The 20,640-nt window shown below is 41.9% G+C and overlaps 1 protein-coding gene across 8 annotated transcripts in view; it reads right to left on the bottom strand.

Moving 5' to 3' along the window:
* Positions 1-1,285: 1,285 nt before the first annotated feature.
* Positions 1,286-20,640, bottom strand: part of apbb2b (amyloid beta (A4) precursor protein-binding, family B, member 2b) — a 45,117-nt gene continuing 25,762 nt past the window's right edge. For 5 of the 8 annotated variants that reach the window (XM_069166676.1, XM_069166678.1, XM_069166677.1 and 2 more), the window contains 13 exons: positions 19,560-19,691; positions 18,953-19,024; positions 18,060-18,110; positions 16,932-17,017; positions 16,202-16,262; positions 14,496-14,642; positions 13,790-13,917; positions 9,936-10,050; positions 8,479-8,566; positions 7,415-7,498; positions 7,161-7,276; positions 6,184-6,363; positions 1,286-4,955 (listed from right to left, as the gene is read on the bottom strand). In XM_069166676.1, the coding sequence (XP_069022777.1) occupies positions 4,785-4,955; positions 6,184-6,363; positions 7,161-7,276; positions 7,415-7,498; positions 8,479-8,566; positions 9,936-10,050; positions 13,790-13,917; positions 14,496-14,642; positions 16,202-16,262; positions 16,932-17,017; positions 18,060-18,110; positions 18,953-19,024; positions 19,560-19,691 (1,431 nt within the window). In that variant the 3' untranslated portion in view covers positions 1,286-4,784. Of the gene's footprint in view, positions 4,956-6,183; positions 6,364-7,160; positions 7,277-7,414; positions 7,499-8,478; positions 8,567-9,935; positions 10,051-11,022; positions 11,119-13,789; positions 13,918-14,495; positions 14,643-16,201; positions 16,263-16,931; positions 17,018-18,059; positions 18,111-18,952; positions 19,025-19,559; positions 19,692-20,640 lie in introns of those variants that run through there. The other 3 variants (XM_069166680.1, XM_069166681.1, XM_069166684.1) reach the window with 3 other exon arrangements.

Consider the following 20,640-nt stretch of genomic DNA (forward strand, 5'->3'; position numbering starts at 1 on the left):
AAATGTATTAGAATATATTTAAATGTAATTTTACATCATTAAATGGCAAATAATAAATGTGAAATATGAAAAATAATAAAAAAAAAAAGTTATGTTCTAATTTCTTCATATTGTAATACAATTATAAACTGAAATTAAAACTGCAAGCAGTGATGTACGGGCCCTTGCGCTCCCGCAGTCGTTTACAGAGAATCATAATAATCGCTTGGATAACAATAGGGCTTTCACACCATCGGTGCTCAGGCCCTAAATACATTATTAAAGGGGAAGGTTGGCTGAAAAAAATTTCTGAGTTGTGAAGAGGTTTGCAATTGTTTTTTTTTTAGCTGAAATTAATAATTTATTGAATTTCTCCTTTGCGATAGTTATTGTAAAAAAACAAAAACAAAGACTTTTAGCACCCGATTTAGCTATGTGGTATCAATATAGTTGTACTTTAAATGATATTAGGGTGAAAGTTACTGTTTGAAATTTCCTCTTAATTAAAGAACAAAACAACTTGCAATAGAGCATCTTTAAACCTTGTTGTACTGTTCTTCAGTAACAAAACAAACAGGTTTGGCAACTTGGTATTCTGACATTTAATAGACTAATCCAGGGTTTTCTCACCTGAGACTCAGGCACTTGATAAACCTGAGGGTGTTACAGAGCAAATATACATATAATGGTTATGGCATGACAGTTTATGTTGATTTTTTTTTACTCTTCTCGAAAATTTTTCTCTTTGAAATAAGTTAGCAGTTTCCCCTCGTTGTCTCCAGATGACACGATTTAACAGGAGTGAATCCCTGTTTCCTCAAACCTTTCACGAGTGGTGTTTTGAGATGACACACGCAGACATTGGTTCACTTTAAGGAGTCCCAAGCCAAAAGCCACGGCACAAATAATTCATAAACTAGAATTACTGCCTCCGCCAACCAGTCATGTTGCAGTTTACTCACATATCCCTCCCGAGAGAAACGTTAAACATACAGTTTTAACTGTACAGTGAAGACTTTGAAGGAATCCCTTTGTGCTTGGCCAATAAAACGGATTCTGAAAGAGCACAAAGTTAATGCCATAACCACAGAAAATGCTGTCTGACCCACCAAACTCTCATCAGTTCACCCTCGAACCCGAGAGAATGGTTAAGTCAAATTTTAAAGAAATTCTCTCACTCCATTCCTGAAATCTCGCACGAGCAAACGGTCAAACCGCCGTCGCCAGCACAGAAAAGATGAATCAGGTCATAAAACGAATCGGTTGCTGCAGCTGCACTGCGTACAGACACTCGGAGGCCGGGTGGTGTGTTTTATAATGCCGTTTATTCTCACAATATTCTCGGTTACATTGATAAAGTGTACAAATCAGTGAGCAGCAAAGGGAAGCCAACACATCCACCTGTGGGGAATGGAGTGTGTGTTTGTTGTTGTTTATGTGTGAGCTTGACAGAGATGCTGGGAGTCCACTGCTGTAACCCTCCTCCTCCTCCTCTTCCTCCTCACTACTGTTAATCATCAGAACAGCAGTAGACTCCCAGCTCTCAGTGCACTGTACAAGGTGAAGATATATTCCTTTATTTGCCTTTTTTTTTTTCCTGCAAAGCAGAGCTTGTTGTTGCGTTGTGAGTTAACCAGGGACTGAGACAATGACACAGAGTCAAGAGACTTTACTTGCCCCAACTAATAAAATCAGTATATACCTTTATAAAATAGAATAAATAAAATAAAAAATATTTCTGTTCAATACATACAGTCTTTCTTTCAACTATCCAAGGGCATGCAAGGATTTTCTTGACTTTCCATTTCTCCGGATCTAAAGAATGCATAGATAATTGCTGTTAAATTCAGTATCAACTTAATTGACAACTGTGAAAATTTCCAATCGCCTCTACTGTTTTCATTATTTGCTCTCGTATTTTTCTTATCTACAACAATGTATAGCAGTATTTTACACTTTGGCCATTTGGTGAGTTTTCAATAAAAGGCATTTCATTACGAGAAAACAACAGAAACCTAAAGACATTCAAAAATAAAAAGATAGCTTATAACAATGATTAATGCCAAATGTTACATGAAATGGGTATTATGTACACACAAACTCGAGTCATCTCATTCACATTTCAACATCCTTGTGACAAAAAAAAAAAAAAGGTGACGTGGCTGAATTTTCTCATCGGAGTCTCCATTACAAAACTAGCTCCTTTAACCCGTGTACGTTCACTGTGGAGTCGATAAGCAAGATGCGGGAACACAACCTGACTGTTCGCTAACCCCCCCCCCCCCCCCCCCCCGGACCCCTTAAAGAACCAGTCTGTGGGATTTGAAGGGATCTATTGGCACAAATGGAAGATAAAATTCCTAATTGTTATTCACCCGAAACAAAGAATTGTTGTGTTTTAAAAAAATGAGCCCTTCATATCTCCACATCGCACCAGCCCTCTTCCACACCGGTGGAGGTTGATCCAGCACTTCAAATGTGGCATGATCTTTGAAACAATGGTTGTTAAATTTCACACGGACATAAAAAAAAAACAAAACAAAAAAAAAAACGCTTCTCATGAAAAAGGTTTGCGTCATTAGCAGAAGAATGTAGAGGTCAAGGAAATAAACTACATTTTTGTATTGCTGCGTAGAGCTTGTTAGTCCTGATTTTAGTAAGCAGGTAACTACAATATCACAAAGTGAGATTTTTTTTTTTTAATGTTGTTTGACTCCAGCTTTATATTGCGCACAATTCGAAGCTCCTTTATGCTTGACTGTTTATATTTTCAAACTGTATATTTTCTTATTGTCTTTAACAATGTGTGTGGGCAGCACAAAACCTTCACAGAACCATCTTCTATACAGCTGGGAATATCACTATGTATGGAATATGTATTGAATATCAATATGCATGAATATGCATATACAATGCACATGTATATATGCATATACAATATGCATGAATATCAACATGCATCTCGTAAACCCGCAAAATATAGTTGGCTATCAGTGAGCTCGTCAGCTCGTCTTCCTACAAGCACTCCTGCACCGTGTTTCAACAATCCCAAAGCTCAACAGGCGGATCGGACCATCGCTGTCTGCTGGACGGGGCAAGCGAACGGCCAGTTACAGGAGGTTCGCTATGAATGATTCAAGGACAAATAAAAGGACCCGGTTATTTATCACCACACATCCAAGCTGGTCAGATATGTGATAACAAGGAGCTAGCAGTGTGAAATAGAGACGCGCGAGAAAGCCCACAAGAAACGGACCCAAAAAGCGAGAGATCACGTGGCACCGATGAAAGCAAGACGGTACGGGAAGTAAGAAAACAGAGAAAGCGTATTGGAGTGAGCAGAACCCTGGAGGCAGAGAGAGCAGCCCCGGGAAGTCCCGCTAGTTCTTTCACAAAATGTCCACACGTCTCTCTGTCGGCTGAAGGTAAATATTCTCTCTCTCTCTCTCGTTCTGACCTCCGCACAGTTCAGATCTGTCGCAACCATACCCAGGTACAAAAACACATTCCTCAAGTCTTCCGTTTTCCTCCTCCAGGCTTTTTTTTTTTTTTTTTTGATGGCACAGATCCCCCTTTTATTTGTGGACGTGAAGTCTCTGATGACTGATACTGGGGTGGAATTTAAAGGAATAATCAGTCAAATTTCCTCCAGCATGTGAATCAAAGAGCAGCAGCAGCATGCTGATATCTCCTGTGCTTGGAGCAGCAGTCCAGGACTGGTTACCAGAGAGCAGGGGAGCAGGGGAGCAGAGGAGAGCGGGTCAACACTGTCCATCCCCGTGTCTCTTCCTCCGTTATGGCTATCGTCTGTCGTTTTCCGAGGGGGGTAACAAAAGAATAAGAACAAGACGCGAACAGGGAGTATATGAAGGATGTTTCGGGTGAAACGTCACCACTCGTTCGGACCCTCCGGGGCTGATTCGTGCACAGCTGACGAGAAACAAAGAACTAAGAAGACAGGATAAACAATCAGTGTGGCTTCTGATTTCTCACCCCTTCAGTCTCTGAAAGCAGCAGCAGTGTATTGATATCGTATTGAATGGTTCACATTTAGATAAAAAAGTTCATGCAGGATCAGCTGTATGGGTTAGAGGGTGTAGACTGACAGTCTGTAGCAGCTTCCTTCTTTCTACTCTTCATTATTCACTGGTAATATGAAAAATCAGACACGGTGGCTTTCAGGACTTCTTCCTTGCCTTTGTTTAATGTTGCAGTCGACTGAGGACACCGAGAGAGCGGATCAGCGGGGGGGAAAAGCCACTACAGACGAACGGGACGACCAGGTGACTGACAGGCAGTGTGGCGCGGTGTGGAGGTTCATGCTGGCAGCACAGGCACAGACACAAATACACTAAGAGCATGGAGAGGTCAGCAGTTTGGGCAGCGACGAGCTCGCACATCACACGTGCTGTGCTTGAAGGAGCACGTCCTACCTCTTCCATTTGGACTCTCTCCTCCTCGGTCCTTTGGGCTGAGGGGGATGAGAGTTACTTCTATGTACACTATCAAACTTCGCGACCAACACTCAGATGTTTCTCATGGCTGTTTCTTCTTGACGCGGGATGAGAGCCTTTGTTCAGCTCAGTTATTTGGAGGAAACAGACTTGAATTGCTGCTCAGGAGTTTATAAACTCATGAGGTGAAATTCCAAGCGAAGAAGTTGAGAAAGGTTTCCCAAACCCTGTGGTTTTGCTATGTTTCCATGGTTACTGGGGTCTGTGGTGGCGATGGGTTATGGCAGCGATGCGACAAGTTACCATGGTGACTGAGGACTGTGGTAGGGAGCCGGTAGTGTTTCGCAGTGGTTACTGCGGCAACTCTGTGACAGGTCTCTTCTGTTTGAGGGTGTCGATGAGAGACAGGACGCCCTTCTTCACGCTGGTGGAAACCCGACGGGACACCGAGTCACCGGGAGGCGACGAGCCGCAAGCTTTCTGGGAAGGAGGTCGAGCCACCAAACACTTCTGATACCGCAGCTGAGATGGGGAGAGAAGGAGGGAGGGCAGAAGAGAGAGATACACTGTAAATAATAAGAGTTACAGCTGCTGAGCGTACAACTGTGGAGGTGGTGTGTGTGTGTGTGTGCGCGTGCGTATGCGTGTGTGTGTGTGTGTGTGTGTGTGCGTGTGGGAGACAGAAAGAAAGGGTAGCTGGACTGGTGCAGGCTGCTTGCTGTGATCAATAATAATGACTGATGACTCTTGTCACTGTGAATCAGTTTTACTGTGTGTGTGTGTGTGTGTGTGTGTGTGTGTGTGTGTGTGTGTGTGTGTGTGTGTGCGTGTGTGTGTGTGTGCGTGTGTCCATATATCCAAAGTTCTGGTGGGTGATCAATAGCTCAGCCAGCAGTCGACTAATCTTGGAGGTCACAAACAGAGAGGAGCAGAGGAAGGTGAGTAACCTCCACTAATGTTCCGGGTTATCGCAGAAACACCACACATGGCGATCTGGGATGTGATTGATGATGAAATAAAAACATTGTGAATGTATGACAACTGTAACATGATGGTCATCACACGTAGAAGCTTCTCCTTTGATACGTTTTCAGCAGAGCGGTAAACAACACCGTGCAATCTACAACACATTTAAACTAAACGTCTATCCTAAATAACCTGAAAGAAAATCCTCTTCAAGAGACAGCTGGTGCTCATCTCGCACTGTATTTTAACTTCAAGTGGCTTCTCTTGATTTGAATGGATGCTTTACACCGTCAGTGCTTTGACAGACAGTCCCATTGCAACCTGAACAGACCATATGTGTTGGAGAGTAAAACACCCATTTGTCAGGATCGACTAAACAATCAAAATCAAACTTAACTGCCGGCAAAGACATCCGCTTTTAGAAAGGGAGGCTTTGAATATCTGCGCCTGTCTGTACTTTAAAAGAACGACCTTGGTTTCAGTAGAAGTTTGAGCATTTTCTTATTTGGTATTTGAAGTTCAATTGACAACGAAAAGCATACGTTTTCTGCTCGAGTTTTCTGAGGACTTCCTGTTGTGCAAGAATATTCGAAATGAAGACAAAGACGTCAAGGAGTTTAAAAAATAGCAATCACTCTCCTGATAATTTGAACATGCATCTCTGTGCATCTATAGGAGAGTGTTTCTTAGGAGTTTATTAAGTGCACAGATTAGAGGTAGCTCAGTGTATTTGTTGTGTTGTCAGCTGTGCACCAGACCGCTGTGTTTCCCTTCAGTAACTCACCATACAAGCTGCCTGCACAGCCTCGGACACACTCCCAGCATTTGGCTCACACCAGAAGATGTGACAGTCAAAACGATGGCCGCCGGCGTCCATGACAAAGGCAAACGTGTGCACGTCACGGCCGACGCCCATAAAAGACAGAAAGCGAACACGACACTCCACCAGCACTTCTTCTTCGTCCTGGTCAGAAACATTACGGTGGGACGTTAGTCAAAAAGTCATACAAAAAAAAAAAAATACATGTACAATTCAGTTTTAAAGTATTCAGCTGTCTGACATGGAACAGAAGACATCACAAGACCACATCACTGAGGGAAACTACACTCACTTAACCTTTCTTCTGCACTTTATAGACATAGTTACATTTATTCAGGGGATCTGCCAGTAAAACTACAGCCTACTTATAAACAGTTCCACTGGAGCAGCTGGTTCCTTTGCTGTTAAAGCTCAAATCCATGACTTATTTAAATGAAAAACCTATTTCAAGAAGTTTTATACATTTCTAGTGCATGCTTGACAAAACAGGGAGACACCATTACTTGGCAAGCGAGTTGGACTCCTCTGACATCTGTTGTTTAGATAACAGACACTATGGGCCTGTTATCAGGGGAGTTATTTCTCACACCATATGTGGCGACACAAGTAGAGAGGTTTTCTAAACAGGGAGACGATAAACTAAACTGGCCTTTAGATGCTCTATCATCCATCAGCTGTGTCCTGATGCCAGAGTGCAAGAATGTCAAGAAATTGTAGATCTCAGCTCTACGTAAATGTTTGCTTTGAAAATGGAGGCAGTTGTATCAATAAATCCCAGTAACGCCAGACATTTCAGGCTGTTGCCACCACTGTGCGTCTGGTATACAGCGTTTGTTGGATGGTGTTTTACTATGTTTTTATAGAAGGCTGGAAAGAACAGTGTGGAGACCACCAGGGGAAGTCGGGAGTAAAAGTTTGGGAACAGCAGATGTGTGTCCGACCTTGTCTTTGCTGATGGTGACCGTAGCATCTGCCACATTGAGGGCCACTGGAGTCCACTCCTCTTTGTTGGAAGATCCAATCAGACTGTCTATAGCTCCATTCAGTATATCCATGCCTGAAGGACAGCATGTTAAAAACAGAAAGAAAATACAAAAATTAAAATCATATCAAGGTCCACATTAACACTTACAAATAATTTTGCATATCCTTACAGTGTGTGTGTGTGTGTGTGTGTGTTTGATTGTTGACTAACCTATTGGTCTGACCACAGGCAGCATCCCGAGGTAGAGCACCTGGAATTTCTGAACCAGCTCTGTCTTTGGTGTGGGGAACTCTGCTGAGGACAAGTCAACATACACTTAACAGGTGCACATCAAAATACAGATCATATTACTTTATGTCACATTAAGTTGGGGCTCACACCTTAATACATGGACCACTGTCTTCACAGTGTTGCCTCTACTATATTTAAATAGAGGCACTTGTATACATATGTTAAGTTATTCTGGTCATCAAGTATGTTTAGTTTAACAGAAGCTGACAACGGTATTATTCACTCTGTCAGGGATATGAAATAATTTGAGCAACTCCCTCCAGCTGTTCTCTGAAAATCTGTCAGTGTAAAGTTGAGGTGAATAACACCAGCACATTATGCTGGAGCACTGGACCATCCACTCCTAAATCTGTAAACTGCAAACAACTGTTGAAGGTACCCCTTTGGAGTTTTTGACCAGTAGAAGTATTGTGCACATTAGTCCTCAATCTTTTTTCCGCTATTTGAAAGCTGGCAGGAGGAAAGCACAACACGTTAAAGCAGTGGACTTTAGGAAGAAGACTTCAAGGAAGTAAATGTAACCATCTAAGATCTTCAAAAATAGATTTTTACAGATGCGATATCAGGAATGAGATACATTTACCTCGAATGTTAGAACTGAAGGACATGCAGTGCATTTTTTGATGAGAAACACTGAATATAAACAGCTTTTTTACAGGAAAGCTCCACACACCACCTTTAACACCACTCAAAGTGATTAACGGGGATCTTTTAAAAGACATCGATTGATTTGAACAGCTGCATGATTATTCATCAACCTGCTTTCATGCTCCTGTTCTACACTCGGCATAATTTTGAAGCATTAACAGAAGACATTATGATGACAGCACAGCTATTTCTCGAGACTTTCTGCTCTTACAAACGATCTCTTTGAATGACACAAAAGTGATAACTGTTCTGCATCTACTGATGCGTCTCACTTGTCGCATTTACACTCGCTCTCTCTCACACACAGAGTTTGTTACTATATGTACGAAGCCTACCTTGTAAAGGCAGATCTAGTCCGGCTTGCATCCTGTCCTGCAGAGAGCTTCCTGCCATTGCTTTGGCATTCTTTCGCTCAGTCATTATCTGGAGGAGAGAGAAGCAAAAGGAAATACAGAAGTCTGAGCAAATGGCGTGTAAAAACAAAGCAAAATTGGTGTAGCATTGGCAGAGACGCAGGGGAGGAGAGTGAAGCGACGATGACAAAAATGTGTGAAAGTGCAGGAGGATGCGAGAGGAGGGGAAAAAAGATGAAAGCGTCAACAAGAATAGAGCTCAGGGAAACCTCGAGTAGCTTCACCCCTGCTACTGTCATTCTGTCTACCCATTTCACCTGAGGAGCACACTCACACACACACACACACACACACACACACACACACACACACACACATACAAACTAACGAGGTCACACTCCTCTTTCCAAAGCAGGATAAAAGCTTTTCTCGCAGTGCAACACACAGGGAGAAACACATACATACAAAGAGGACCAGGAAACAGGCAGAATCCTTCACAACCATCACTAACAAATTCACATACATGCCCAGAAACACCAAACATAAATTCTATATGTCCTCCACCACAGAGTTTCTCACAGCAAATCTGCATCTGAGCAACCTCCGCTCTGACCAACTTCCCCACCTTTCCTTTTTCATCCTGAATGAAACAGCCTTGATGTTCTGTAATATAGGTCGGCTGTAAAATGTGGGCTGCAAAGTACTAAAGTGAAGGATGTGGACAAGGACAAAAGCTCCTTCTCCACCTTTTCTCTCTAAAAGAAGATTCCAGGTACACCAGCTAAATGCGCAAGAAACTTTTTTAATTTGACTCAGACTTGAATTCAGCAGCACATTACGAGCCCATAAAAATGAAGCAGCCGTTTTAAGATCTTTTCCAAAATTGAATTAAAATTAAAAACCTTTAAATGCATTTTATTGGAACAAAAGTAGAGTCCATTAATTCAAAGCAGACAATAAAAACATGGTTTTGTTCATCCAGCCGTTTGAATTCATCTGTATTCACCGAAGAGGGGACATGCAGTATATAAAGAGCTCTCTTATTCTTTAGGCTTTCTGGGGACTGCAGATAAAATTGTTTCAAAGATTAAAATGCGTGTCGAGACTGTGAGTTGGTAAATATGATAAAGCAATACAAGCATTCATGAGGCTGGTCATTTGAATATGTTCAGTGAATGCATTATTTCTCAGGCGGATTATAGAATGAGGTTGTTTAAATGAGTGTTTATAAAAAAAAAAAAGGTTTGGTTTTTGGGCTTAAGTTGAGTTTCCTTGTGAAATGAATTGTGATAATGTCCCTGAGCACTACATCACACAACCCCCCTACCTTTCCTGTTGAGTGAAAGCAGAAATATTCTTCCAACAAGCTGAAGCACCATTTCTGAATCTATTTGCAAAATCCAAACTTATCCTTGCCTCCTCGGGCCTGAACAACTTACCCGGGAGCAGATCTCATGCAGGCTGGTGGCGATGGCTTTGGCAGGTGTGTCACAGCGGAACACATGACATTTCAGGATCCTGGTGTTTTTATCCCTCGCCACATATGCAAAGTCCCTGAGAGGAGGAAAAACCACAGAGTCAAAGAAGACACAAGAGGAGGAGGACGGGGGGGGGGGGGGGGGGGGGGGTCTCTGTTGGACTAGTTTTGGTGCCTCCTTGGAGGCAAAAAATAAATAAATGATGAAGCAGTGATGGTGTGTGTGTCTGTGTGCGTGTGTGTGTGTGTGTGTGTGTGTGTCCAGTTTCGAGACGAACAGGTCCTGGAGACGGATGACAGATGAGCTGACCTTTATCAGTGTGATGAATACAGGACACGCACACACAAACACACACACACCAGTCGATGGGCCTCAGAGATCAATAGAGCAGCGGGATGCAAGAGGGAGTTGAATAGAGTGACAGCAGGAGAGAACTTTCCCCTGGGCCCACTGGAGCCGAAAACAATTTAACTCGGCCGAATAGAAGGGATGAAGAAGGGAAGGAGACGGGTGGAGAGAGGAATGAAACCACAGAAAACTCTCAAGAAGAAATATAGCTGCAACAAATGAAACCAGTGCTGCACACACACTTGTGATTTACGACGTTCAAAAATGCACATGAACCAATCTAAATAACTTCCTTCAAGCGGTGTGCTTCAATATGTCATGCAACAGGAAACACAGGCCTGAGGGTAACAAGATGTCTGATTCCAGACCCTCAGGAGGGACTGGGAACAAAAGATTCCTATTGTGTGTGTGTGTGTGTGTGTGTGTGTGTGTGTGTGTGTGTGTGTGTGTGTGTGTGTGTGTGTGTGTGTGTGTACCAAAAAAAAAAAAAAGAAGACGCTTGTAGACAGACAAAGACAGGGGAGGTCACCTTCATTTCCTACATCTCTGAACGTGTGCGCACAGCGTGGTACAGTACGATAAAGACAAACTTTAGAATGGAAAAAAATGCAATGCAGAGGAAATGAAACCAATAGAAAAAACAGAAATGATGAACAGATACAGTTGGAGGGTCGTAGGTGGAAGGATGGAATGTGTTTACCTCTCTCTGAGTCCAAGGAAGCCAGGGAGAAAAGGAGGACAGTTAGTAGAAGGGAAAAAAAAAAAAAATCCATCACACTCGTCCCCTGCTGTGGAACAAGATGCCGAAGAGACTCACTCACACACAAATTTAATTTTGAGGGACATATTCACTCCTCCTGTTGTCTCCGTCGCTGCCAGAGTTTCAGTAGCAGCGTAGTAAAATACATGCATGCGTGGGTTGATGAGGTGTTAGATCTCAGCAGCACTGCAGGTTATTTTTCATGCTCACTTTACCTTGAACTAAAACTATGACAAATTGACAGAAATTGAATAAGTTGTGACGGAAAAGAGAGAAGGAAAGAATAGCGGGTCAGAGAGCGAGAAAGACAATTCTGGTTTGGAGCAATTAGCTTTAATTGGCTGCTGATGGTTCGTTTCCTAAAAACATGAAGGAAATAGGCTGAGAGTGTCTAAAAGCCTAAGAAAAAAGAAGTTACAGAGAGGGGACTGAGTAGAGTAAGGAATATAATGACACAAAAGTGAAATACTGGGAGAAGAAATTGGAAATGAACTGCAACAATGTACGAGATAAAGATAAAAGCACCGAGTCGGGGGGGCAGAATAAAACACGCCGATGAGGGGAGAAGATAAAAGAGGAATGGGAAGGGGGAGGGGGAGAACGGGGCACAGCGAGAGATATCTCGTTCGAATATAATCTTATCATCGTGCCGACGCCCCTGAAAATGTCAAGGTTGCTGTGGGAATGTGTAATCTCTACGGTGATAATGAGTTTCGGGGCACACAAATAGCGGCGGAGGCACCGGGGTACCGTTCATGTGCTGACACAACCACTCCAGTCTTTCACATGGGTGTATGAGTGTGAGTGTGTGTGACAGAGAGAGAGAGAGAGAGAGAGAGAGAGAGAGAGAGAGAGAGAGAGAGAGAGAAGGAAATTCCCTGCTCCAACCAGGTTTCAATATATCTTCAAAATGAACAGTTTTACAATCCAGAAATTTAAACAAAAGGCAAAGTGGAGGATGTGCAGCAAAATTACTGCATGTAACGACTTTGTCTTTTTATATTCCGATGTAGTGCAAAGTAACAATTCAAAATCTGAACGTTGGAGGGAATTTTGGTTGCACATTTCCTACAATGAAGAAAAATGTTTTATGCTTACATTTTAGCCCTGAACTGCTAAACATTTCATTTTTTTTGGAGGTTCTCAGCATTGCAAACAAATGCTTTTCTAGATTCACATAAACTCAACTTCCTCATCACGTTATCTGTTTGTAATCAGCTCTGCCGCCCTCATTTAACCAACCAGGTACCAACATCTGATTCTTCAATCCACCTGAGTTCCTGTGAAATTGTGACATGCACACCTGACATCAAACCAAAAAAAAAAAAAACGACCTGCTCAGAAGCATCTCCTACACACCGAGGCCTCTTATCTCTGGTTTCTCCTCCTCCTTCTGCTTTAGTGATGGCTCCAAAAGTCAGATAATGGTATATAAATATACTCACAGTGGTTTGTTTTCCTATCTTGGCAGATAATCCTGTGAAGGGGAGCGTCTTTGGACACTCACACCATCATTTCCTGGTGATACTGCATGCGTGCACTGCACACTCTCCTCAACCTGTCCGCTCCACACCCAGTAAGCACTAACCATACCTCCCCCTCTGGTAGATTCATCCCTCTCTCCCTCTCTCCTGCTTAAACCCCCTTCTCCTTCTCCTCCCCTCCCTCGGACCACCTCCTCCCCTCCTCCCCTCGCTGCAGCTGAGGTATTCCCACTGCTCAGACTCTGCCGCTATGTGTGGTTGTGGATCGTAGGAATAAAGGTTAAGCACTCGGAAAACAAGCGTTTGTTTCACCTGACAGAGTGATCTTAAGTCATTATTATACTGTAACATGCACGCCTGGCATTGTCACGTGTGTGAAGGAGAGGAGAACGATCCCTGAGGCATCAGAGAGCTGCACTTCTGCATATTTGAAGAGCTTTTAGCCTCGTCTTCTCTCCTCAGTGCACTCAGGCTTGTGTGTGTGAGGGTACTGTACATGTGCAGGCTGAGATTGTACAGCAACTACCAGCCGTTCCAGTCCACTTCACCCAGCTGTGCCTCATAACCTACGTTGTGCATGCAGCGCGGTGCACGGCGCTCTCTACTGGTCACTCGGCAGCCCCACAGCACTATTTTTTTTAATCATTTGGAGTTTTGTGAAGCTCATTTACTTAAAATGTTTCCCTCAGATTATTAAATTTAGGAAAACCAAAACTAGAAGCTGCCCGGCATAATGACGTATGTGAATATGCCTTTAGCCGAGCCTGCTGTGGTGAAAGTGAGGGACAGAGAGTCCGGTGGGGATTCGTGGTGAATGAGAATGAAGGCAATTCTCTCTCTGTCATTCTCTCCTTTATACTGACGAATTAATCTTACATTAGCATCTCTTCATCATCAATCATTAACTCTTCTTTTCTCCCTGTCACTGCACGACCTGTCTGCTTGTCCTCATTTGTTACCATGACATTTTACTGTGTGTGTGTGTGTGTGTGTGTGTGTGTGTTAAATTCAACAATGAATTATTGACCAATTGAAGGATGGACCTGGATGATACGTTAATAACACTCTCAGTATATTCACACTCCAGAAAAACTTAGGCGGGGATTTTTAAGCACAGCAAATATTCTGAGAACATGAAATCGTACAAAGGATTAATCATGAAGGAGACAAGCAGAAGAGAGTAAATTATAGAGAAAAATTGTGTGGTTGCCATTAAAACTGACCTGCCATTGTCCCGGCCAACACCCCACACCCGGATACTTGCTATTGGCTGAGAGTGGAGCACACTGCGGTCCATGGGGTCAACTAGGTTCAACATATTATTCTCCAGCACCAGGAACATGTCCTTCCCCTGGGTGCACACACACAAAAACACAGTCACACACACTCCTTCAAATCTCAAATCCTTCAAATAAAAACACGCAACCCTTATTTCCTGCAGCTTGAAATGTAGCAAAATAAAGTGGTCCTTTAAAGGTCAGGAGCTTCCTTCACTTACCTATCAAGTATAATTGCCTAAATGTGTATAGAGTGTAAGAGTGTGTGTGTCCATGTGTGTACTCTGGCTTTGAAGGTCTCTAAATAAATGATTATACCCTAAAACGAGGGGGCGAGAGATGAAAGGTTATTGAAAAAGGGATGAAGCTCTCTGTTCTGTCACTTCAAATTAAATACAACCACAGCAGAGAGGGTAGGAAAGACTTCATAATGTTGCTCTCCTTTCCTCCCTCCCTCCTTTGACATACATTTCAGGAGACTCTTGCCCTTGATAACTTGTGTTGAACATTTCTTTCCTCCACACTTCCTAGTTTTCTACAACCACTCCTCATATTTAAATCCTTTACTTTTACAAACTCTCCACTCTTTATTTTACACCCAAAACCAAACACTTGTACACACATGACTGTAACTCTACACCATCTTCCTCACCTCTCCCCAGATGCCAACGGTGTCTCGAATGTCATTCTTGCAGTAGGACAGCTGTCGGATGCAGTTGTTAACGGCAACGCTGCTCTTTCCCGGAGCCAAGTCCTCCTCAGCCATCTCCACCCAACCAAGGGAGCGCACCGCAAAACACTGGAACACACACCAGATGAAGACAGTCATTTCCATACAGTACATAGTGATTCACCACAACCTTTAACACACCAACAGCTAGGTTTTTGTTATAAGCACTAAGACAACATCTGTTTTGAAGGTATGAAATGACCACACCGGTTTGTTTAAATGACACATCTGGCAACACTGTAATCATAAAGCTAAACATTTTTAACATAACAAAGAAGAAAAGAAAGGTAAACAGATGGACACAACAAAGCATGTTGGCAGATAAGAGACGGAAAGAGGAAAGAGACCATCTGCCCTCATCAAGTATTCATTTGATATCAGCAGCCCATTCACAAAGTACTCTGCAGACTATATAGGTCAGAGTGAGAGATGGAGAGGAACAGGTGACAGAGAAAGTGAGTCACTGTCACACTAACCGCTGGCTTCATAGTTTGATGTGGGTACGTTTGCAGTCAGCTTTTTAGACTTCGATGGACAGAAGTTGCTCATGAATGAGATCTTATTTGTACCTCACTAGGTAGAAAAAAAGAACCACTATAATCTTGCCACTGCAGTGGGCTGTTTGCTGCCAGTAATGTGTGTGTGCTACCGGACCAGGGACCCCGACTGTAGGGCTGCATTTGTGTCTGCTATTTATCACAATGTCACCGTTGCTAAGGATTGTGAATTTCTGCCAGATAAACACACTGAGGGAACAGACACCAGCCTAATCAGCACCACGTCATCAAGCTGAGTGCTGGCTATAAAGTCTAATCTGCAATGCTTTACAATCTATTCAGCCATCTGTGGAAACACAACACACACCTTGAATGAATTTTAGCCTCTCTAAAATCTGCTCGATGGGTCTGCATCATGCCGTACAAATAAAAATGTAATTTATATCTAGCACTGACATTTTGCAGCTGACATTCTCCTGAGTGGGGAGGTTTACTGAGTCCGACTCCTTAAAAGCTTAAATGTCTCATTTGAATCTCAGGTCTCGGTAATAAATGCACCAATGTGCTGCATGGATCTATATTTCCCTGTTACACCACTGGGGGGCAATATTGTTCTGCTATCGCTTCCTTCAGATAAGGGCGCATGCAGCAACTATGACCAACATAAACACCATCTCTAACCAAACAGGCTCAGGAAATCAACAGAATAAAACATAACGCTGCATCTTTTCAAGGCAAGAAGCCACGGGGGCTGGAAATGTTGTTTATGTTAGTCCGTGTTTAAAGGTAGGGGAAGGCAGGACATAAATACATACAAGCAACTTTACATTGAGCAAAACAATAACATTTTACAAGTGGAGGCAGTCTGCTAGCAACACTAACATATATATTTAAGGTTAACATAAAGGAAATGACATTGATATTTTAAAAGTTTCTTGTCTGACACATGAAGAAATTCTAAAATTAACTTTTAAACCAATTAAAGGTTTAAAAAGGTACTGTATCCAAATAGTTGCAGAACCATGTCAAGTATGATTTGGTTGGTACTGTGTCTGAGACCAGAGATTATCAAGCTAAATGTACATAATGCAGGCTTTAAACTGATGTCAAATTTAGAAAAGGGCTCCTTACCTTTGTTTCTGGGTCACTGTTGGCATTGTTGGAATCCTCTTCTTCCATGGCTGGACGGTTCCTGAAAAAAGTTAAGAAGATGAAGAAAAAAGGCCATCAGTATCTTCTTTTGTTTCTGCAAGCTTGTAGTGAGGTATAAAGTATTTGGTTGCCAGGTAACACTTAAATTTTAGAGTCAGTATTATTGTTATTACTGGCTTTAAATAAATAAATAATACCTTCCAATCATATTTCTTTTTACTTATCTTGTGTTTTTGTCACGTATGATCATTAAGCTGTTCCTTTTTTTTTTTCTCTCTTAAAGCACATTGAGTGTAGCCTGTGGTATAAAACATGCTACATAGAAATATGCTTGACTTGACTACAGGATGCAGTATAAACAATAAGAGTGTGCCATTATGATGCAACCATTAGCTGCTTTGTTAACAAGGTTTTGGTCTTGTGTCTGAATTTACTAAGGCTACAAGCAGTCATTCCACTAATAGAGAACATGGAGCCATTTCCTGAGTACAAGAACTTCCTGCTTTGTCTGCTCTCATTTCACTGTAATTAAACGCTAATTAAACACAAGATTAGAGAAACTAACTAGAGAGAAGGAACTAGCAGAGTCACAGAGTAGTGTAGTTTAAAAAGAAAGACAAAAAGGGAAACATGTCCGATAATTAATTACAACTGGTGGCTTTTACAGATTTAAGTTAGACTTTTGTATCGGTGTGAAGCAGTATTTTACCTTAGCTTGAGTGAGGCGTAGCGCAGTGTAGCACCCTCAAATTCCTTCAGACTGGGGTCAGGGTTCACCGTGGCTGCCTGCAGGTCCTGATGTACACAGGTGACATTGGAAGAGTGTAAAATGATACCAAAATAAACCCACCATCTTTGGCCAGAGGGGTTCCACTTTAAAGCCCCTTTCACACATGTAACCTATAATATAGTCAGGCTAGATCGTCCTCGTCTGATGAAGGATTTTGTTTTTCACATGCAAATCTGTCAAGTCAGATCCCACAGGAGATAACCATTCCAGTCATTTCCAGAACCTGGCTCTGAGTTATAGGTGCTTCATGGTTGTGGTAAAGTGATCCAGATTTGCCAAATTGCAAATGTTTCACTTTGAGACGTCGGATTTTCCTACTATTTCATAAAAACTCCGTCATCTCCTGTGGTTGGATTCCTTACTCCGTGTGAGACGGTCACACAGCACATTAAAACTCGCTAAAAAACAAATGCTTTTCCGAGGGATGTTGGTGCTTTTGTTTTAACCAAAGGCTTTGGCAGATGTCCAGAAATACTACAACTGTACATAAAAACGACAATATGTATTACCGTCATAAAGTACACGGGTTACAGACCATGTGGGAGAAGGGCTAAAAAACACAAACCTTGCAAAAACCAAATGTAAATATTTTGACCCGGAGCAGTGTATGCCAGCATGCATCCAGGTGTAGGAAGAATGCCCTTGCTAGATGAGGAAATGGTGTAGGTGTGTTATGTATGATGGGGCATGCTGCATCAGGAAAGGAAAGTTACGTACACACACACACACACACACTTGTGTGTGCAAACACATTCAGATCTGTGACAGTAGGACAGAGAAATGAAAATATTTTACCCACGAGTAAAAAAGAAAAAAAAAGAAACCTGTTAAATGTGTTGCTGCAGCCAAAAAACAGACATGTTGTTCCATATCAGGCATGATCAAATGCTGTGGGTGGTGCAGTTACACTTATGTCAAAGCATCAGCCACGCATGCTTTTGCCCAGGCAGTGAATTTAAGCACATAATGCATAAATGCACACACTCAAAGAGTGGGTGGGGTTAGACCGAGAACAAGACTCGCTGACGCGGAGTGCATTATACTTGCCTTCCACACTTCACTATCAATTTTTCCGCCAAATTCACTCCACACCTGTTTCTACATACGGCATTAAAACACAAACACACATAGTGGTGGGTCAAGGATTGGGAGTCAAAGGTGGGAGGGGAGCATGGGAAGAAAGACAGGAACAAGGTTGTTAGCTAACTAGTTTACTAGTGTTGCAATAAGGAGCAAACCAGCAAAACATTTCTTAAATTCAACCAAGCAGTCAAGCAAAACTTTAAATGTTTTCTTTGATTGTTTTGCTCCTATTGAACTTTAACCACGCTATTGAGAATCTACTGATTCTTGATTAGTTTCTCATAAGCAATCCAGACATACAGTACCATCAGGGATTGTTTAGACAGTGACATTTTCTGTTTAATTGATGTGTGTGCTAACTTTTGGCCTTATTGTTGACAGTTTCAGTTGAAACAGTACTCCTGTAAGACGACCAACAAAGAAAGCCATTAAAAAAGATGAAGTAAAGATAAAATATAAAAAGTAAGTAAAATATATCAAATGCAGTATCATATACAAATATTTAGCTTTAAAAGTAAATACACAAGTGGTGACGTAAAGTCTAAAACACAGTGCAGTCAGTTTTGTAAACACTGAAAATATTATTGCACAAAACAGTCTTTATAACAAAGTATTTTGCTGCTCTTGTTCCCAATGTGCATAACAAACCAAACCTAATGGTTTTAATTCAAACATGCTCAAGGACAGAGCCATATGTCACTGTCCAAATACTTGCTGATTGCACTGTACAGGATATAATAGAAGTAGGCATACAGAGCAATATAAGGTAAACAATATACAATATACAATACAGTTGCAGCAGGAACTCACTTTCCTATCTCCCCTCCACAGGGAACAATATGTGAATAGTATCCTACCTTGTCCTCATCCTCGTAATGCTGAGAGCGACCCTCTTGATCCGTCATCCCCTGCTGAGATGTGGAACGAGGCTAAAGACAGACAGAGACAAAAGGCATTCAAATAATGATAGTAAGACATGTTACTGCAGCATGTTTGTCTGTCACTCAGGCATTCTGGAGGTCAGTCGCTACAGATGGATGAGCCAGAATCTCTTTCTGGCTCATCCATCTGTCAACATCAGTCCATTCTCACCGGATCAATATTTTATCTACACCAAGCAGCTCTCTATCAATATCCTTTCCTTTCTCCATTTCCATCCATCATTCTACACGACTGGCTGATTGATTGGCTCAGTGTTCTTGTGTTCCAGTATTCTGCTGCTGGACTGCAGTATTGATGCTCCTCTCTCTGTGTCATTCAGCTGACTTGATGCACATTTCTACCAAACCTCCACTAATCTCAGTCAGGGCGACAGAAAAATGTATCTGACAGATCTGACAAATTCATTGTGCCGTCTAAAACTAGCATGTGTGGGCTTGAAATGGATTCATAAAGATGTGCTGAGCAGCAGAGACCAGGAAGTAGGATTAAACAGACAAAAAAAAGTTTTAGCTGGTTACTCACAAAGTAGCAGCTGTTGACAAATCCACATGTGGAGAGGGTGGGCTCATGAGTGGAGAGAGGCTCCACTGAACTGTCAGATGTGGTGCTGCCTGAACGAGTTGAAGCCCTGAAGAAGACCTCCGCCTGGCATGACTTCATGGACACACACAAAAGCACAGTTGTTAAAAATTGGTGTGTGGATTGTGACTGCCTCTGCAGACATTAGCGGCTATTAATGGATTAAAGAAATGTCTAATCATCCTTGGTAAGCCTAATTCAGGCGTCTGCATTTGACAGCATTATCCTCAGCAGCACTGTTCAGTCCCAAGGTCAGGAAACGTTTTCTGAAGTTGTACTGTAGCACATGGGGAACTTACCAAGGGAAAAAAAAAACATGATTTTATATTCCGTTACACATTTAATTGAATCATAATCATTAATTTGTCAAATATAAATATATTTACGTTTTTAAAACATCAATTGAAGAGATCAGATCAAGGTCATATTAACACTACCAGAGTAAGAACACTGAGCTCTGCTGTCTGCAATTTAGTTGATTTGTGCTAATAAAGAAGCTTCAAATAAACATTTACATTTTTAGAACGATGGCATTTCCAGTTGTCATCATGCCGAATAGTTATAATGACACAATCTAGACAAATAATGAGGATTTTCATTAACAACTAAATTGCACTGCAGTCATTAGACAATATTAGATATATTGCACTCACTGATTCACGCTCAACCTCATTACTTCTGTGTTCATCTAAATATATGACCTCATTATTTTTCAAATTGTTCCCCTCAGCTCTTTGCACTGAGAATGGATTCTTCACAACGGACTCTCAACATAATTTGAGCCTGACCACAGCCAGAAAAGCAAAAAAAACAACTGTTGACCATTGTTTATAGTACATCCACATTAAACAGGTTACATTTTTAAACAAATGTTTTTCCTTTGTCCATGTCCCTGGCCAATGATTTGGCCAGCTGTCTTGTCAGTAAACTCTTAACTGCTCCTACTGTTGTTTGCCAACTGCAAAGAGATTTAACTATTTCCTGCTGTTTAGGTATTTCACTGAACACAGAGCACTCAACAAAA

Source organism: Embiotoca jacksoni, unplaced genomic scaffold (genome assembly GCF_022577435.1).
Source record: "Embiotoca jacksoni isolate LCO1_2020_lvr unplaced genomic scaffold, fEmbJac1.0.p SCAF_4, whole genome shotgun sequence".
In the NCBI taxonomy this organism is placed as follows: domain Eukaryota; kingdom Metazoa; phylum Chordata; class Actinopteri; family Embiotocidae; genus Embiotoca; species Embiotoca jacksoni.